Source organism: Lepidochelys kempii, chromosome 11 (genome assembly GCF_965140265.1).
Source record: "Lepidochelys kempii isolate rLepKem1 chromosome 11, rLepKem1.hap2, whole genome shotgun sequence".
Lineage (NCBI taxonomy): Eukaryota > Metazoa > Chordata > Testudines > Cheloniidae > Lepidochelys > Lepidochelys kempii.
The window spans coordinates 33,992,186-34,011,100 of NC_133266.1; the positions used below are offsets into that span (position 1 = coordinate 33,992,186).

At 40.8% G+C, this 18,915-nt stretch overlaps 1 protein-coding gene across 4 annotated transcripts in view; it reads left to right on the forward strand.

Annotated features, from left to right (window-relative positions):
- The window catches only part of SLC4A10 (solute carrier family 4 member 10), a 272,821-nt gene that overhangs the window by 213,877 nt on the left and 40,029 nt on the right, over positions 1 to 18,915 (forward strand). For all 4 annotated transcript variants that reach the window (XM_073305622.1, XM_073305620.1, XM_073305621.1 and 1 more), the window contains exons 10-14: positions 1,334 to 1,480; positions 4,130 to 4,230; positions 7,879 to 8,053; positions 8,246 to 8,379; positions 10,484 to 10,729. In XM_073305622.1, coding sequence (XP_073161723.1) covers positions 1,334 to 1,480; positions 4,130 to 4,230; positions 7,879 to 8,053; positions 8,246 to 8,379; positions 10,484 to 10,729 — 803 coding nt within the window. The remainder of the gene's footprint in view (positions 1 to 1,333; positions 1,481 to 4,129; positions 4,231 to 7,878; positions 8,054 to 8,245; positions 8,380 to 10,483; positions 10,730 to 18,915) is intronic.

An 18,915-nucleotide genomic window follows, 5' to 3' on the forward strand; every position in this document is an offset into this window, starting at 1 on the left:
ACTTAGGCTTGAATAAAGATGGGGAGTAGATGTGTCATTACACAAAGTAAAACTATTTCCCTATGTTTATTTCCCCCCTCTCTCCCCTCACACGTTCTTGTCAACTGTCAGGTTCCTCACACATTCTTGTCAACTGCTGGAAATGGCCCACCTTGATTATCACTACACAAAGGTTTTGGGTTTTGTTTTTTTCTCTCCTGCTGGTAATAGCTCACCTTACCTGATCACTCTCGTTACAGTGTGTATGGTAACACCCATTGTTTCATGTTCTGTGTGTATATAAAATCTCCCCACTGTATTTTCCACTGCATGCATCCGATGAAGTGAGCTGTAGCTCACGAAAGCTTATGCTCAAATAAATTTGTTCGTCTCTAAGGTGCCACAAGTACTCCTTGTTGTTTGTTTGTACAGTTATTTCAAACTGAGGATGACCCCAAACCAAAAAGTTCACCAGGCTCAGTGCCCATCTGTACTCCTGAAATACTTTGCCAACCTGCCTAATTAGTGGGAATCCCCATCATTTTAAGTCCGTCTTTGAGAAACTCTCTTTGAACAGTTGGCAACTACATCCTGATGTTAGTCCATAGCTAATAAATGTATAGGTCTGTGAAGTCATTTGCAGAGTTGCTGTAACATTTTAATGAAAATATTGTCTATAACTGACCTACCTGCAAGCTTACTAACACTTCTAGGTGACTAGATAGCTGAGGATCACTTATCTCAGGCACTTACTTTTGTCTCTGAACCCTTGTATTTCAGCATTTTTATTTTGTAGTATAAGGTTCAACACCATGATTATATTCCTGCTGCTGCAGCCAAATACACAGACATGCTTTTCTGATCTATCTGGCTTTTTTCAATAAAGTTGCATGGATGTAAGCAAAGATAGGATTTGAGCCTCCAATTGGAACATAGTTTAACCATTCTTATGATGTGCAAACAGAACTAGAATCCAGTTTATGATCCCATAGCTGTGATGGTTAGAGGAAGAAACTTTTGTCATTGAAGTAAGCAGATACAAAATTCACACTCACGGATCAGATCTGTTGAATAGGAAAATGCCATTTTTACAGAATCACTTTTCAGTGAAACCAACCACACTTTTTAAACTGTAAGATCCTTGGAAAATTCAGCAATCTTGAAGGGTGCTTTCCACACTGGCTATCTTACTAGAAACTACAGCTAGTTCAAAGCTGTGATTCAGTTTAAAACTGAGGAAATAAATAAGTTACATACCATGTTGGAGAGGTGGATATCATGAAGGATTTTACACTCTTGTTTACATGTAAAATGAGAATCTCTTGTATTTCACTTCTTTTGTTTTCTTTAACAGGTATTCCATGATGTTGCTTATAAAGCTAAAGATCGTAATGACTTGGTTTCTGGAATAGATGAGTTTCTTGATCAGGTTACAGTTCTCCCTCCTGGAGAATGGGACCCAACAATTCGAATAGAGCCACCCAAAAATGTTCCCTCTCAGGTATGCACAGTGCAAATTAGAGTTTCTAATAGTTTAGTGGACTAGAAATGTTGTAAGATAAAGTCTTTTATTAATCTACTATGACAATACATGTAGTAAGCTGAAGTATGAACTTCCATGCATTACTTTGCTGTTTAACTTACTCACACTGACCCTGGACTGGCAAGAACAATCCCCTGTGGTGCTGAGACTGATGTTCATACTTAGTTCAGTTCTCGGCCTCTTCTGAGCAGAGACAAATAGTTGTATGAAATAGAACAAAACAAGTGCATTGATTTTGACTTTGTGTTACTTAGATACTAGAATGACAGGTGCGTTAGAAGTATCTGAGAGAGAAACTGCTCTCCAATAGACCACATACTCATTTAATTATTTTGTGGGTGTAAAATGTCTTTTGTTCATTTCTAAGCTGATCTAGTGATTTTTTAAGATAATCTAAAGGCCTTTTGTTCATGTAATCCTCTCTGGGCAAATTATGCTCTTATCTGTGTGCTGCTTATTCTATAGAAGAGCAGCCATAAGAGCCCTAATATCAATAATAGGATATCAGTAACACAAAACAAAATGCTGTACACACTCTTCCCCCTGGGGAGAGGATGAAAAAAAACATGTGACAGATGTTAGTCACGTTGCTTAATGCACTACTGGAAGGCACACAGATACTATGGTGAAGAGCGCTATACAAGAACCTATATACAGTAGTATAGACTAGAATAGTCGGTGTAAATCATGGTTTTGGATAAAACAATCACTTTATTACTTTACTTCAAAGGACATTGGTTGCCTACTTTTCAAAGGGCAGGACTGTGAAAGCAGTGATACAGTTTTACTCTTTCTATGGTCCTTGTTGCACTTCAAATAAGAAATCAGTAAGTTAAGTAAACTCACTTTAAGATTGAAGCAAAGGAGAGAAATTGGTACAAGATCTCTATCATCCATAGAAATGATTAATAAATGAGAATGTTGTGAAGCCATTGTTACTCTGCAGAAACATAGATATTTGAAATGTATTTTGTTTTATTTTTAAACTGTGACCTTGGCCTCCCTAGGTACACACCATTCTCATCAGGATAGGTGTAAGCAAGTCCAGGAATAAAGAAATATTTTTGTTCAAACTAGATTGCGTTCCTAAACTATTAATTAATTGTTAGTACATGTTCAACAAATGGTTAAATGGCTTTTAAAATGCAATCTATTTTTCTACTGTTCGATTATAATTGTACTGCATTTTAAATTGTTTGGCACCTCAAGCCTCTTGGCAAGGGAACGCTTGTCACATAAATATTATTTTGTTTATTGTTATATTCAAAAGATGGGTCTGTTTTTGCTGAGTTGCTAGTTTTAAGTGGAAATATAATGACCTAGAAAAAGAGAATAGATATAAAACATCCTAGTCTGTTGTTGATTTAAAATGGGTTTTGGGGTTTTTTTTTGGCACAATTTCCTTGGACCCAATTTTGTATTTATTTTTTTACAACAAAGGAACCCCTTATGATATTTTCATATATAAGATTCTTCCACACCTTATGGGTGCAACACCATGTTTGGGAAACCTTTGAGATTGATTTACAATTATTGCAGCACTTAAGGGTTCAACTTCTAGCCACAATGGGCTGAGTCTATGGGACAGAGCCTTAAGGATAGGTAGATCCACTGCGCACTGAATTAAGCAATTCTGAAACAGGGAAGGGGCTGAGATGAGTCATACTTGCTGCAAAGGAGGTGGGTGCTTCTCTGCTAGCTGGGAGATAGAGACATAAAGTACATAAGAGAAGTCCTCATTCCATTCTACATCCAAGTAAGCCAATCTCTTCTGTACCTGTGCTGGGAGTTACTGCAGACCTTAGCCAACAGGGAAGAGAGGGAGTCAGGAATATATACAAGGGGGTCCCTATTTGTTTACATTAAAAATGGTGGAATAGTCACAGGGAGCCTGCATAGCTGTGGAGCAAGGGATTGTCCTCCAGCCCTGACTGATCCTTTTGTCACTCTCTTGTTAATAGCAGCAGTCCCTTTGATCCCTCCCTGCTGTGGGACGGAGGTGATATCCCAAGTGACTTGTTAATTGCCGCAGATGGTGGTCAAGATGGAGCCAGGGTAAACTAGCCTATTCAGTAGCCTGTATGTCTTCCTGGTGTCAGTAACACCCTTGCTGGGACATGGGTCCAGCTTCTAGCCCATGCCCACACCTGGACTTTGCTGTGCTTTCCTCCTGAAGAGAAGCAGCTTACCATTGGAGAGTGCTGGTACCATGGCCACCACAGAGAGCTCCTATTGACTGAAACCATCTCACTTCTGGCTCTACTGCCATCTCTACTCCTGCAGAGAGAGGGTTGCTTTGGAAGCTTAGAAGTGGTGCTACTAACTGAGTGGCAGTGCTGCTACACCCTACCGTTTGCAAGTTGCTTCTCCTGGGTCAGAGCACCCTGACCTATTTGGAGGCAGCACAGCTTCATTCAGATGACAACACCCCACAGAATGGACACGCACACAATTCTGTAAATGCACATCCCTTTCACTTCTGCATAGAAACTGAAAAGGATACTCTACAGAAAAAATACCTGACTGCACCACGTGCCTACTTGTGTCCTTTGCTAAAACTGCATTTTGGGGTGAAACTCAATAGAAAATGGCTTTTCTTTCTTCTAGGAGAAGCGCAAGATCCCAGGAGTGCCAAATGGAACAGCAGCTCACGGAGACCCGGTACCCCTAGGAGGACACAGTGGACCAGAATTGCAACGGACTGGAAAGTTAGTGGAAAACTTGATTAAATGTGATATTATTATTTTTTTAAGCAATATACTTCCAAAAGGAAGTCTAATGGCCTGATTCTCTCTCAACTATACTGATATAGCATGTCACTGAGTTCACTGTAATGGAGTTATTCCTAATGTAAGTATCTCTAAATGAGTGGAGAAACAGGCTTAGTTGCTAATTTGCACCATTAGTTATCTATGGAATATGTTTCTACTCTCTTTATTTAATGTAAGCTCCTTTTTCAATAATATATGATGGTCAAGCCACTGGTAATCATGATTAATGCTGTTTGTTCTGTCTAGAGTGAAAGGAATGGTGGAAGAAGTCTGCTCTCATTTGTGACGAAAACTTAGACTATTTTCTAGTTGAGCATGTTTAGAGGCAGAGTCGTGCAGCCCTGGCTTTTCTTTAAACACACTAGGCCAAAATATTCAGCTCCCATTGACATAAATTATTGTTGTGTGTGCACGTGTCTGAGGACCTAAAGTATACACTTTAGGGAAGTTCTTTTCTAATATAATATTTTTAAACACATGGGCTTTTATTGGGCTCACCGGGTGCCATATTGTCATACAGTAGAACCTCAGAGTTATGAACACCAGAGTTATGAACTGACCAGTCAATCATACATCTCATTTGGAAATGCATTCAGGCAGCAACAGAGATCTCTCTCTCACACACACACACACACGCAAATACAGTACTGTCCTGTGTTAAACGTAAAGTACTAAAAAAAAAAACCGGAAAGCAGCATTTTTCTTCTGCATAATAAAGTTTCAAAGCTGTATTAAGTCACTGTTCAGTTGTAAACTTTTGAAAGAACCATAATATTTGTTCAGAGTTCTGAACATTTCAGAGCTACGAACAACCTCCATTCCCAAGGTGTTCATAACTCTGAAGTTCTACTGTATATTGTTTTGTCCTATATGTCATGCACCATATATTCTTTTCTCTGCATTCTTTTAAGACATACTTGTGCCACCACCCCAATCTTAGGATTGGCCAGAAGATAGTCCATCCCCTCCAATCAAACTTAGAACAGCCTCAGGACTGCTTTAAATTATACCTGACTGCTTACAGCCTCAGGGGTCCATTATGATAGGTAGGGATTGTCAGAGTGTAGTGACACATCTGCCATGTCCCTTTAACACAGCTCCACCCAGTACATCAGGAGCCAAGGGAAAAGGGCATCATAGAGGCACCACCATGCCAATGATACCACTCAGGAATTCCTTCTATGCAAGGAAGATCCACAGGTTTGTTGTTAAACCAGCTTTAGCATTTTTGTACTGCCAGAATGGAGCAAAGCAGATGGATTGTACAGAAGGATCTAGCTCAGAAGTTTAATATATTTATTTATTGATGTACTTGGTGCAGTACAAACCACAAAGGAAAACACAGTCCTTATCCTGAGAAGATTATATCCTACATTCAATTCCAATAAATAATACACTTGAGGCCAAATTTTTAAATAACAAGGATCAAGATCATATATATTTTGTGCTGGGAAACAGGGCATTTGTGCAAGCAACTGTACATTATGATATCCATTTGTGTATGCTCTTATGGTAATTCTATGCACAAGTGCAATGTATGCGTGGTAGCGATTGTGTCCCTAGCCTCTGTTTGCCAGAAGCTGGGAATGGGCAACGGGGGGTGGATCATTTGATGATTTACCTGTTCTGCTCATTTCCTCTGGGGCACCTGGCATTGGCTACTGTCAGAAGGCAGGATACTGGGCTAGATGGACCTTTGGTCTGACCCAGTAGGGCCGTTCTTATGTAGATAATAAAGTATTTTGTGCATAACACTCTAGTAACTTTTTAAAAAATCTGGGCCTTTGTGACTTTGATCGCTGTCAAAAAAGTGTGGAGATGAGTTTGTTTTAAATGTACACATCTGTCCCTTAGTGGGTTGCTGTGCATACAACTCACACAAAGAATCAGGCGCAAAAAGGATGAGGTTGCAGTGACCAAAGTGAGAGATGATCAAGGTATGGGAAAGTGTGTTTACAGTAGGAATGTAGGAGACTATATTTTAGAAACTTAGAGGAAGAAATAACAGTCTCTAGTAAGAAACTGGATCATGTGGAATGACAGTGCTGTTCTTATCTGTGCTGGAGAAGGGAGGGGATATGAAGGTTAGGAAGGAAAAATGGCAGTGTTTGCCATGTTTCAGAGTAGCAGCCGTGTTAGTCTGTATTCGCAAAAAGAAAAGGAGTACTTGTGGCACCTTAGAGACTAACCAATTTATCTGAGCATAAGCTTTCGTGAGCTACAGCCATGTTGAGTCTGAGATGGCAGTAGCACAGACAGACACAAATATCTGAGAGGCATTTGAAGATGCAAGACTTGAATAGGAGTGGAAGGATTGGAAGCTGATTTAGAAGACATTGACCAAGAGATAATAATTAAAGCCAGGGGACCATTTGAATTAGCCCAGGGGGAGAGAGAGTAGAGGAAGAAATAGAGGGGACTGAGAACAAAATCCTTTGGGACCAACAGTAAAGAGTGGGAAAAGAGAAGACTGCAAACGGCACTCATCCAAAGAAATTCTGAAAGTTTGATAGCTTGATAGGTGTAATCAAGGAGAGAGATATGTGGAAGTGTTATGACGGAATAGACAACTCTTGCAGAATGGGTGATACTTGAAGTGGTACAGTTAGCTCAGTCTGTTCTGTGTGAAATAGGACCTGCCATATAACACTTTTACTGGCATTATTTATATAAAAAGTCCGTTTCTGGAAAGGAAAAGACTTTAGACCAGAGCATCAGCTGGTGTAAATCAGTATAGCTGTATTAAAGTTAATGGAATTATGCAGGTTTCCCCCATGTGAGGAACTATCATTTGATTTAAAGAACACAATGACATGAGATCAGGAACTGGGTTTACATATGAGTCAATGCTATTTGAGAACTTTCTTTTGTTGTTTGCTCTGTGTCCCGTCTTCCTCGGGGCTACTTTTTGGATTGTCTTGAAGAATGTGTGTGCAGATGCCTCTTCACCACCACAGAAACTCAGGCAGGGTACTGAATGACACTGTTTGGCCCAGAGACTGTGTGAATCTTGCACCATTTATGAAAATGTAGCCTGCTGCTTCCTAGTACTGTCAGAACTCCTTACAGAGGGAAAGAACTCACTAGAAAGCTTCTTTTGAGAACAGATTTTAAATTGTAAATAGCCAGCGAAGGCTAAGTACTACATATCTCTGTGAGTAGTTCCATCAGTCCATCTCAGTGGACTACTCATGGATCAAAGTAGTACTCAACATGAGTAAAGATGCGAGAGAAGTATTCTAGGGCAGTAGCAGGTGTCAGATGAAAAAGAGGAAGGATAGTTCATTGGTTTAAGGCACTAGCTCTGGGACTTGGGAGACCTGGGCTCAAGTTCCTGCTTCCTTTGTGACCCTGGGCAAGTCACTTGGTGTCTCTTGTCCCTCTCTGTGAAGTGAAGATAATAGCAGTGCCCCACTTCACATCAGTTTTAGGAGGATAAATACTGTCAAGATTGTGAGGCACTGAGATTGGGGGCAGGAAACACAATTACCTTAGATTTCACATGTACAGGTCTCATAATTCATCCCAGTGGTGAAAGAAAACAGAACTCTTTCTTTCTGTCTTTATTTTTTCCCCTTTTCTTAGGTTTTTTGGGGGATTGATTTTAGATATCAAAAGAAAAGCTCCCTTCTTCTGGAGTGACTTCAGGGATGCTTTCAGTCTGCAGTGTCTAGCATCATTTTTATTTCTCTACTGTGCTTGTATGTCTCCTGTCATCACGTTTGGCGGTCTGCTGGGAGAAGCAACTGAAGGTCGTATAGTATGTGTTTTACTTTAATCTGAACTTTTAAAACACAATTACTTGTTTAGGTTTGTGGTTAGAATTTTCTTAATATTGCATGTGTCGCCTTTAAAATGTTGTAGTCTGAAACTGCATTGTCACCCACAGTATTTGGACACTTGATAGAAAATTTCTGAAAGTTCAATCTTTTTTTTTTTTTTTCACATGCAGAGTGCAATAGAATCTTTGTTTGGAGCATCCATGACTGGAATAGCCTACTCTCTCTTTGGTGGGCAGCCTCTTACTATACTAGGCAGCACGGGGCCAGTGCTGGTGTTTGAAAAGATATTATTCAAATTTTGCAAGTAAGTGAAGTAATATTATTTAAATAAATATTCAGAGGGTATTTTTGATGTATGGGTGTGTTTGTGACTAAAACATCATTATAAATCCCCTGGCAGCATGCTGAAAATTGCCTATCTGTAATTTAGATTTGGTTATCCTTTTCATGTGTGACTTCATGAACTACATTTTAACTGATGACAAAATTAGAAATATAACAAAGGCACAGTCCCACGTTAGTCCATAGGAGGCGTTGATACCTCTCGGCATAAAATGAGAATTCAGGATTTTGGGAAACATTGCTCAGACTTTTAGAGGAACGCTGGAAGATACGTGGTGACCAAAACAAAGGGGACTGTTAATGATAAACTGTGTTTTTTAATTTTTTACTTTAAAACTGTTCTGAAAGGAATACAAACCCAGATTGGTATGAGGTTGCTTCCCATTCCAAAATGATTAAATTTAAATCTCATGAATGGAAACCACCCTATAAAATAAGACATACTTCATGGCTTTTCAGCATTTTATCATTCATTAACAACATAGTCAGCAGTGTTGACTGCTGGCGTTGAGCAGCATCTCCTAATCCATGGAATAAATGTGATTATAACCTTTCTTCCTGTCTCCTGTCTCTTGAAAAAGAACTAAATAAAATGTAAGCAAAACCTGCACTTATATGCTAATACACTGTAAGTAAGTTCCTTCTGAGACAATATGAATGAAAATTGTGCTTACACTGTCAGCCAGTCATGGTGGGTTCCTGAGATCCAGGGCCTGATGTGGGCAGATGGCTACCCATCCTACACACTTCTTCCCATGGGTCCCATCTACTTGGTCTGCCTCATTTTTACAACTGGGACTTCTGAGGCAGAAAGGCTTGATAGCAGAGTAAAACCTCCTGATGAACAGTGCAGAGTGGGGGGCCCTGTCAGTTCCCGAAGGTCATTCCCTCTCATCTCCATGATAGGAAAAGACTTCCCAGCTCTTCGTGCAGGTTAGCTGGGACCAAAATATATGTGGTCCTAGAATGCCCCGTGTATGATTATGTATAGCCAGCACAGAGGGTTTTGCTCTAGGTTGTGGACAGAGAGTGGAGGGTGAGGGTCTGTGTGAATGAGGCAAGACTTTGAGACTATTATATCTTGCTGATCATAACCACTTATTGTCTTGCACTTTTGAAGTTGAAGAAAACAGGCCGATGTAGGGATCTACCACTTTTGCTGCCCACTCAGGATTAGAGTCATCCAAAGATTGCCTTTGAGGGTATACTCTCATACACAACTGCTTCTCATTGTTCCCTTTAGTAGCACGCTCAGGCCAAATGAGAATCTGGCTTGAAGACATCTGACTTCATTTCATGAAAGGAAAGCAATTCTGAATTAAAAGGGCCTTCACATTTCTTCACCACTTTCTTTTTTTTTTACTGAAAAAATGTAATTGGGAAATCTGTAATTCTTCTAGTTTGTTTTACAATTAAACAGTGAGACAGCAAAAATAATAATAATAATAAAAAAAAATTCCTGAATTAACTGGGAGCATTAATTACATTTTGATCAAGCTTCCCATTAAAAAGGGATCTGGCCACTGCAAAGTACAATTGAAATCATGGCCTATTTTATAACTTGTGGTGTTCAATACTATTAAAAAGGGAGTAAATGAATAATATGACTATATCTGTGTGGATTATCTCTAGGTTTTTTTTTTATAGAGGTGGAAACTGCATTACATGAGCAACTATGCAGGTTTCCTCCTTGGTGAGCTAACCAACATAGTACTTGACTGTCAGGACAGTATTATGTCCAGGGCCAATGGTGGCTTCAAGATGGACATTAATACACCATAGTAGTCATAAAGTAGCAGGTTCTGCTCACATCTCTGTTCCCAGATAGAGTTCTACAGTGTACTTTAGTCTTCTGTTGGGCATTAGGGCTAGCTGTGTTCTTTGCTTCTTGCAGATGGACAGCCTCCTTGGATTCAGTCTTTCTAGAGATGACTTTTGTGTTTGGCAGGTCAAGAGAGGATATAAAAAATGCACATAGCTGCACAGAGTGGATTTTTGTGGTATTTCCTCTTCTGTGTCTACGAATTAATGTTTTGACTGTGTTAATTTTTCTTTTTTTTTATTAGAGATTATGGGTTATCATACCTTTCTTTGAGAGCTAGCATTGGACTATGGACTGCAACTCTATGCATCATCCTTGTTGCAACCGATGCAAGTTCCCTAGTCTGCTACATTACCCGGTTTACTGAAGAAGCATTTGCTTCTCTTATCTGCATCATTTTCATTTATGAGGCCTTAGAGAAGCTATTTCATCTCGGTGAGACGTATCCAATCAACATGCATAATGATTTGGAACTGCTGACTCAATACTCGTAAGTAAGATTTCTTTTATTAACCATGGCGTCTTCTTTTTCATAAATTATATTTTCCCTGTGAAGAATATGAATGGTTCACAGCAGGAAAAGCACTTTCATGCTTGAGACACATTGCTTGACATACAGCAACCTATAGATGTGATAAAGTCAATCCAATGTTTTTCAAAACTATAATTGCTGCTTGTCCTGTAGGGGTCATTCCTCCTTTTGGTTCATGTGATCATAATGGGAGCTGTGTGCATGTACTGGGGGGAAAATAACACCTGTTAGTGCCTGATTCTGCTGTGTGGAGGCTGTAGTGGTAAAAAAAAACAAAACAGTGTGATAAACTTACCTAAACTAAACTCCCATTCCCTAAATGAGAAGTGGGTAAACTCAGTTTACCCTTGACTGCACTATTATTATGATACAGGCAGAACTATGGTTCATTTCAGTGAGATTTTTGCCTTCATCAGAACTGGATGGGGTGGGACCCTTCTTTTATCATACATTTTGGCTTATAATGATTGTTTTCTTGAATTCTATTTTCTTCCTGCTCTCATCATTGTAAGGATCTTTTTTTTAAAAGGGATATTGATTTACCTGGGGTAGGATTCTGCCCTTGGTACACTGAGGTATTCTCGTCCCATTTCCTAAGAAGACAAAACAAGACAAACACACACAGATTGGGAGAGAAAGAACAGCTAAGATAGAAAATGTAGCTTCTGTCTCTGGAGTTGACTCTCATTCTCAACCTTGCTGCTGGAGAAACACAGGCACAGCATGTGGTCTTATCAGCCACCCCAAGACCTGGCAAACTTGTACCAACACTGAGCTGTTTAGGTCATTGCATTTAGCTGCCTTTCTGGTCACAGGCTTACAGCAGTGTTGTAAAATATAGCGTCTTGGCTGGCTAAGACAGACTCTTATTTGACAGAAAGAGAAAAGAGAGGAATAGGAGAGAGAAGAAATAAGGTGGAAGAAAAAGGATGCACTGGGGGTGAATGACAAAGCCTCACATCCCAGATGGTATTTCAGAGTCAGCTGGAGATGGTAATATTGGAAGTGGCAAAGTCATCTTGGTCCCTCTCTAGCCCAGTCTGGTCAGCACATCTGTCAGGATTAAGATGAAGAAGGTCCGGGGTCCCAGGAAATGGTGGGTGTGGCAGCCATGATAGTGAAGCTCGCTCCTTCCCCGTCTTTCAGCCAGCCAGTGTCGCTGGTAACCACCTATGTTTTTCCCCCAAAGTCTCTTTTTCAAGAACCCCAAAAGGGAGTGATGGGTAAAATAGCTCATCCCCTCATTATTTCGTCCACCAAATGAGCCTAATTTCTGAGAGACCAATTTTGGTTCACTGATTTCTGGTTCCACACTTTTCTTTCTTACCAAGCATGACCTTCACACAGTCCTTGCGTTATATCAGTAGAGCCCCCACCCCTTTTTTTGGACCAGTTCAGTCTTTGTCTCACTTTTGCTCCTTTTTTTATCAACATTTATTGTTGTAGGCTATTGCAATATTCCATGAACTTTCACTCACTTCTCATAGCTGAGCTCACAATTAGGGCACATTTGTAGGCCCAGTTGTAATAGGAGAGGAAAACCGCCAGGCTGATGATGGGAGGGTGTGGGAATAGGGAAATCCTAAACTGGCAGTCAAAGTTCCATCAGAAACCTGCCTGGTTTCTGTCAGAATTTCATTGAAATTGACACGGTTCAGCAGAATGATTTGATTTTGGCAAATCAATGTTTTCCAACAGAAAAATGTTCCATCAGAAAATTTCCAATCAGCTCTAGCATTAATAATGAGACTGTTATTAGTTACAGTCAACTATGAAGTGCAACATTTTATAGGACATAATTTAGTTTGTACAAATATTTCAAATAAAATGTTATTGCAATTTAAACTGTGTGATTTTTCTGGGAAATTACAGACAGTGAAGCAGTTTGCAATGTTGTAGCTGTGTTGGTCCCAGGATACTAGAGAGACAAGGTGGGTGAGGTAATATATTTTACTGGACCAACTTTTATTGCTTGTCTCTTTCACCAACAGAAGTTGTTCCCCAATGGTCCTCCTGACTCTCATTCAGTGAAGTTTGTTTTCATTTTAAATATATTTAAGTTTCTTGCCAGAAGTAGCTCCATGTACCTTCTCATGGACTTAATAACAGTATGGATTGGAAGGATTGGAGTTGTCTAGTGCAGTGTGGTTAAAGTAAAGGAATGGGAGCTGGGACTCCTGGGTTCTATTCCTAGTTCCATCACAGACTTTTGTTTCCTTAAGCAAATCATTTCATCTCTTGTGTGCCTCAGCTTATCTATCGATAAAAGCTGTAAAACAGATATTGTGAGGCTTAATTATAAATTAATTACTATTTTGGTAAAGTAATTTAAGATATGTGGATATGAAATGCTATAGAACTGCAAAATATTAGTTTTAACATGAATGTAGTACAGTTCTGCTCCTAACATAGACAGGTCTCCCTGCTCTACATCCTACATTCTCCTTGTCATTGTAAATGGACACAGTCATCTTCTTCACATCCCAGTCCTGAACTGTTGTGCTGATGCATTCCACAGCAAAAAACGGTTGCATTTCAGTAGTGAGTAAAATGATTCCTATGTGCAATTATACCAAGTGCTTTGAGATGAAAGGCACTATGCCCTGGTTTTGCACAGCTTTACTTTTCAGATTTTTACTTAATATATTGCTGAATGGTTCATTACAGTAGTGTAGTATTAGTGCTCTATAATTTTCTTTGCAAGCACTTTACTTTATTGTTTATTAAAATAAAATTTAAAACAACATGTATATAGTATTTCTCTGTTGTCATTTTTACATATCTAATTTTTTCTTTCCGTACAGGGGTATAGTTTCCATATAAGGGAGGGCAGAATATGATCTCTGGACTATGGCATTAAGGGCCTGAACCTGAGAAGTGAAATGAGTGAGTGCAGGTGTTCAGGACCTCTCAGTATCAGGTCTTGGTTACTGATTCTTCCTTGTGATGTTTAATGAGCTTTTTGAGATGGCTCTTTCAGCTTAAGAATCTTTACTTTATTGTTGCATTCTGAAAGGTGCATGTGGAAGAAGAGATTCAGAGAATAAAGAAGTGAAGTAAGATAACAAGGACAGTTATTAAGAAGTAAGAGCTTATGGATTCACTTATGTTATATGAGAACAAAAATAGTCTAATGAAAAAGGACAGAATCTAGTTGCACCCTGGGGCTGAGGATGGCCAGTCTCCTCAGCCAGTGAAACATGTCAAAAAGCATTCTCAGGCAGGAGACCCACTCCAGAAGTATGTGTTTTTAATGATTTTGTTGAACTCAGATGAACTCTCTGCGTAGGGAAAGAAACAGCAACACTAGGGCAAGGCCACCACCTTCTGTTCCAAGAGAGAATAACAGTGACTCAGCCAAACCTGTCATTTGCATTTTGAGCTGGAAAGAAAGAAAAAAATAAAACCACAAGACCAAGAAGCATTGGAACACATTGTTATATGTTGTTTTCTCTGAAAATATAGATAGAGAGTCTGGAGCTGAGCACACATATACGTGCACACAACCCTGTGGCCTGGGACTAAGTGTGATCCCCGCTACCTGGAGCTGACAGCTGGAGCCCCACTGCCCAGGGCTGAAGTTGCAGAGGTCACGTAAAATCACAGAATCCGTGATCTCCGTGACTGACTCATAGGCTTACTAATAAGTTATGGTTTGATGTATATACACTTTCTCATCATATTATGCAAGTACTCTTCCTCTGTGATATTTTAACCTAAAGAATAGACATGTGTTTATTGGCTTTTCTCCTAATTCACATTCAGGCAAAGCAGACTATGTATATGCATCAGGTATGAAATCCTGACCCCACTGAAGTCCATAGAAGTTTTGCCACTGACTTCAATGGAGTAAGGATTTCACCTTAAGGATCTTTATAGGATGTAATTTGTGGAGGGTTTTTTTTAGTATATGTGTAGGCAGGGCAGGGAGTGTTTTCACAAGCCTCAATACCTCTGGGCATTTAGGGGGTCAAAAGGTTGTTCTCATAATATTTCTGTTCATGAAAAGTTGAAATATTACATGAAGGCCTCAGAGAGCAAGCAGACATTAAAAATATCTCATGGGTTTACCCAGGCCAGTTCCAGGCACCAGCAAACCAAGCAGGTGCCTGGGGTGGCAAATGTAAAGGGGCGGCAAGACATCAGGCTTGGCAGCAATTCGGTGGGGACGTGACTCTTCTTCGGTCGCTGGCAGCAATTCGGTGGCCGCACCATCACTCCGCCTCCACGTTCGGCGGCAAGGTTTTTCGTTTTGTTTTTTTTTGCCGCTGGGGCAGCAAAAACACTGGAGCCGGCTCTGGGTTTACCTTAATCACACAATATTATTCAAGTTATTGTGGAAATAGAATTAACAGCCTTCCTATGTACAATAGAGCTGTAGTAGTATATATCTCCATATTTTAAGGGATAACATCAATATATCAATTGATAATGGTGGCATTTAAAAATAAAAATTCGTGTTAAATTATAATTACATACAGTCATTAGAACACCTGATGTATTTCTGAGGGGGAACTGTTTACTCCCTATGCACGCTTGACAAATATCTACCCTATCTTTTCTTTTTGCTGTTTTTCAATGCATATAGAACTTGCAGGGCACTAACAGCAGGAAGAAGAGTGCCAACCAAATTGTCATCATCCCCTCAAACTCTAGCTTTGGGACTTCCTGTCCTATAACATCAGCCAAACAGTGTCAGAATTTCTAAGCACAACGCCCCAAAAAGCATGTGCCTTTCAGATGTTTTCCAAATGTCTGAACATTACTTCATTCTTTCAGATGATACTGTACTGACATTACATAACTATCTATCAAATTTCCTTCAGTTACGAAAATGTACATTTATTTGCACTTTTACATTGTGTCTCACTTTGTATAGGCCTAACTGGTATTTATACCCATATCTTCCACCTGTATGCATGCCCTAGGATTATTTATGCCAGCTAGCCCCATTAATGCCAAACCTACTGACTGACTTAATGCCGATACCATATTAGTAGGACCACTGGATACTGCTCTCTGCCAGGCAATGGGAGAGCTCTCAGTGGCACTTCACAGACAGTTTAACTGCTGTACTCTGAAAATCTCATTCAAATTATCTGACCTTCAGATCCTCAGATCTTCTCTTGAAAACAGACCTCTCCTCGACCTCCTACCTTCCAGCCTGGCATAGTTGGAAGTTTATAGCTTACTTAGGTTGAACAATTCTATTTTCAGGCTTTGGCTCCACATCTGTCCTTTTTCCTTTATCCTCACTGTTACTGGGGATGTCAATATCCATATTGAGAATGTGCATCATACTGCCACTGCTTCAGGACATGCTCTGACATTGAGGAGTGTGCTTGCCTGTGCCAAGGATTATACCCTTGAACAAATAATTTCACTCTTCTTTTTCTGTCTATAACTCTATCATTACTTCATCGACTACGACTTTGCTTTTAGTAATCCCTCATTTATTTATTGTTCTCTAAAACAGCTACATTCATTACTTTTCTGTCTCTAGTCTTCATCAGATGTTTCTACTACTTCCTGATCCACATACCAAGACCTGTAGCTAAATCCTCCTTCTGACTTTTGATGCAGTTTCATTCCACAGATCTCATACACAGTTCACTTATTCTCATATACAAATTATTTCCGTAAACTGACATTCTCACAGGTCTGGCGGGGCAAGAGTACGCTTTAAAGCACACTATTTACCACAGCACTAGGAAAATCCGGTTTATCTACTGTCCCACATAGCTATGCCAGTATAACATTGCAGTGTAAACCAAGCCTGAATTTTTTCCCCAGTCAGCCAGAACATCCACCTTGACCTATCTAGGAGAATGCCCCTTGGTGGCTGCTCCATTTTGGAGGAGATCCATTTAGTGTCAATGAGTTGTAATCACTGGTTCCAATAGCTCTGCCTCCTTTTTAGATGAGGGTTGTTGGAATTGTCTGATTTCCCTTCTAAGGGTATGTCTTTACTGCACAATTAGCCTGGGATCTTACCCAAGTGTTGCCCCTAATCCCCCTCCTGTCCACATACAAAAACCTCACACCCAAGTTTAGTGATGCTTTCAACCTGGGTATTGAGTGCTGCTTTTACTGGTAACCCCCCCACTTTGTAGTGGGGACACAGGCTAAATCACTTGATGCTGATAGTTCTCCAGTGCCTGATCACTATTCCCCCTGTGTGCCCAGAAGGTCAGATAAGTTTACAAAGAATTGTAAAGTGAATTAGTTTACTGCAACACAAAGAACCATGGAATGTACCCCCAGAAGTCCTAGTGACACACACAGGTGACTGCAGTACCAGTAAGAACACAGTAACTTTGGTAGGGCTTTGCACTCACCCAGGCTTGGCTAACCTCAGGCCCAGGTGCCAATCACCCAGATTAACTCTGCAGTGAAGACATACCCTTAGTTTAACACCCATTTTAGAAGTCAAGCACATAAATCACATTTTGGGATATAGATCAGATATGCAATTAATACAGATACGTATGATTAAGGCTATGATTTAGTCATGTGTATTTTTAATAAAAGTCATGGACAATAAACAAAAATTCATGGCCCGTGACCTGTTCATGACTTGTACTATAAATACCCCTGACTAAATCTTAGCTGGGGAGTATGCTGCTCTAGGAGGCCCTGGGGGAGCTGCTTGGGGGGTTCCCCTGGGGGAAGCTGCTGTTCTGGGGGTGTCCAGGGGGCCCACTGCTCTGGGGGAGCCATGGGGCCAGCGGCACCAGCTGCTGGGAGCCGCCGAGCAGGGGCTCCTCTGCTGGACCACCCGCCACTGCTCCAGCCGCCCCCAGGACCGCTGCCAAGTGCTGCCAAGCTGTGACAGCTCTTGCTGCCCCCGGGGCCGCTGCTTGGGGGAGTCCCCAGTGCGGCCGGCTGCAGGGCTGCCCAAGCGGCTGGCTGTGGAGCTGCTCCAGCAGTGGCCAGTGTGGCTGTCCTTGGGCCTAGCTGCTTGGGTGGCCTTGGGGTCAGCCACACTGGTTGCTGCAGAAGACACAGGGGTTGCAGAAAGTCACAGAATCCGTGACTTCCGCAACCTCCGTGACAGACATGGAGCCCTACTTATGATCATACTTCATCTCACCTACCATTCCTTTCGTTGGGCGTGCAAAGACCCAGTAATTTTAACCATCTCTGTGACACACAACACTTTCTTCTGACTATTGACTGCATAACTCCGACTGTTCTACTCTTTCTCCACAAACACCATGAGGAATTTGTTTCTCTGCGTTTAACATTACACAAAAATTTGGTTTGCAAGTGAAAAAAGTTGTAATTACTTGAAAATGACAGCTCTGCATGTCAGGTATGTCATTTTCAATCAAAGAAATTTTCAAATTTCTTCAGACATCTCAAAGACACATGGTGAGGTTTACTGGTACATCTATAGCAGATATGGTTTAAGAACTTGTAATTAAGTTACTTAAGTGCACAAGAAAAGGTGTCTTTTTAAGCAAAATCGCATGTACAACTTTTTATGCTTGTATAACTTCAGAGTGGGTTAAATGGTTTTTTTAAGCATTCAGCTTATTTGGACTGAAACTATAAGCAAAAGAAATATTAGTTGAGAAGGAATTTTTTGATAAATGCACTTTGTCACTCACTCTGGCAGAGAAACGAGGAAATGAGCCACACAAACATCACAGGATTTGAGGAGAGGTGTGTTTGAGACTTGCTTCTCTTGAGTCAGGTGCAGCACTGCCTATTTCCCTTTTCCTGGGGAAGCCTCCCAGCTGGGATCTTTCTGCAACTCGGCCTGGAACTCAACGGCTGGGGAAGGGATGGGGACCGGTTCCCTCTCATTGGCTGGGTCTGAGGCCACAGCCTCTCTGAACCGTGCCCCTTGGCGCTCCCTCCCCACCAGGGTAGGGTCATAGAATCATAGAATATCAGGGTTGGAAGGGACCCCAGAAGGTCATCTAGTCCAACCCCCTGCTCGAAGCAGGACCAATTCCCAGTTAAATCATCCCAGCCAGGGCTTTGTCAAGCCTGACCTTAAAAACCTCTAAGGAAGGAGATTCTACCACCTCCCTAGGTAACGCATTCCAGTGTTTCACCACCCTCATAGTGAAAATGTTTTTCCTAATATCCAATCTAAACCTCCCCCACTGCAACTTGAGACCATTACTCCTCGT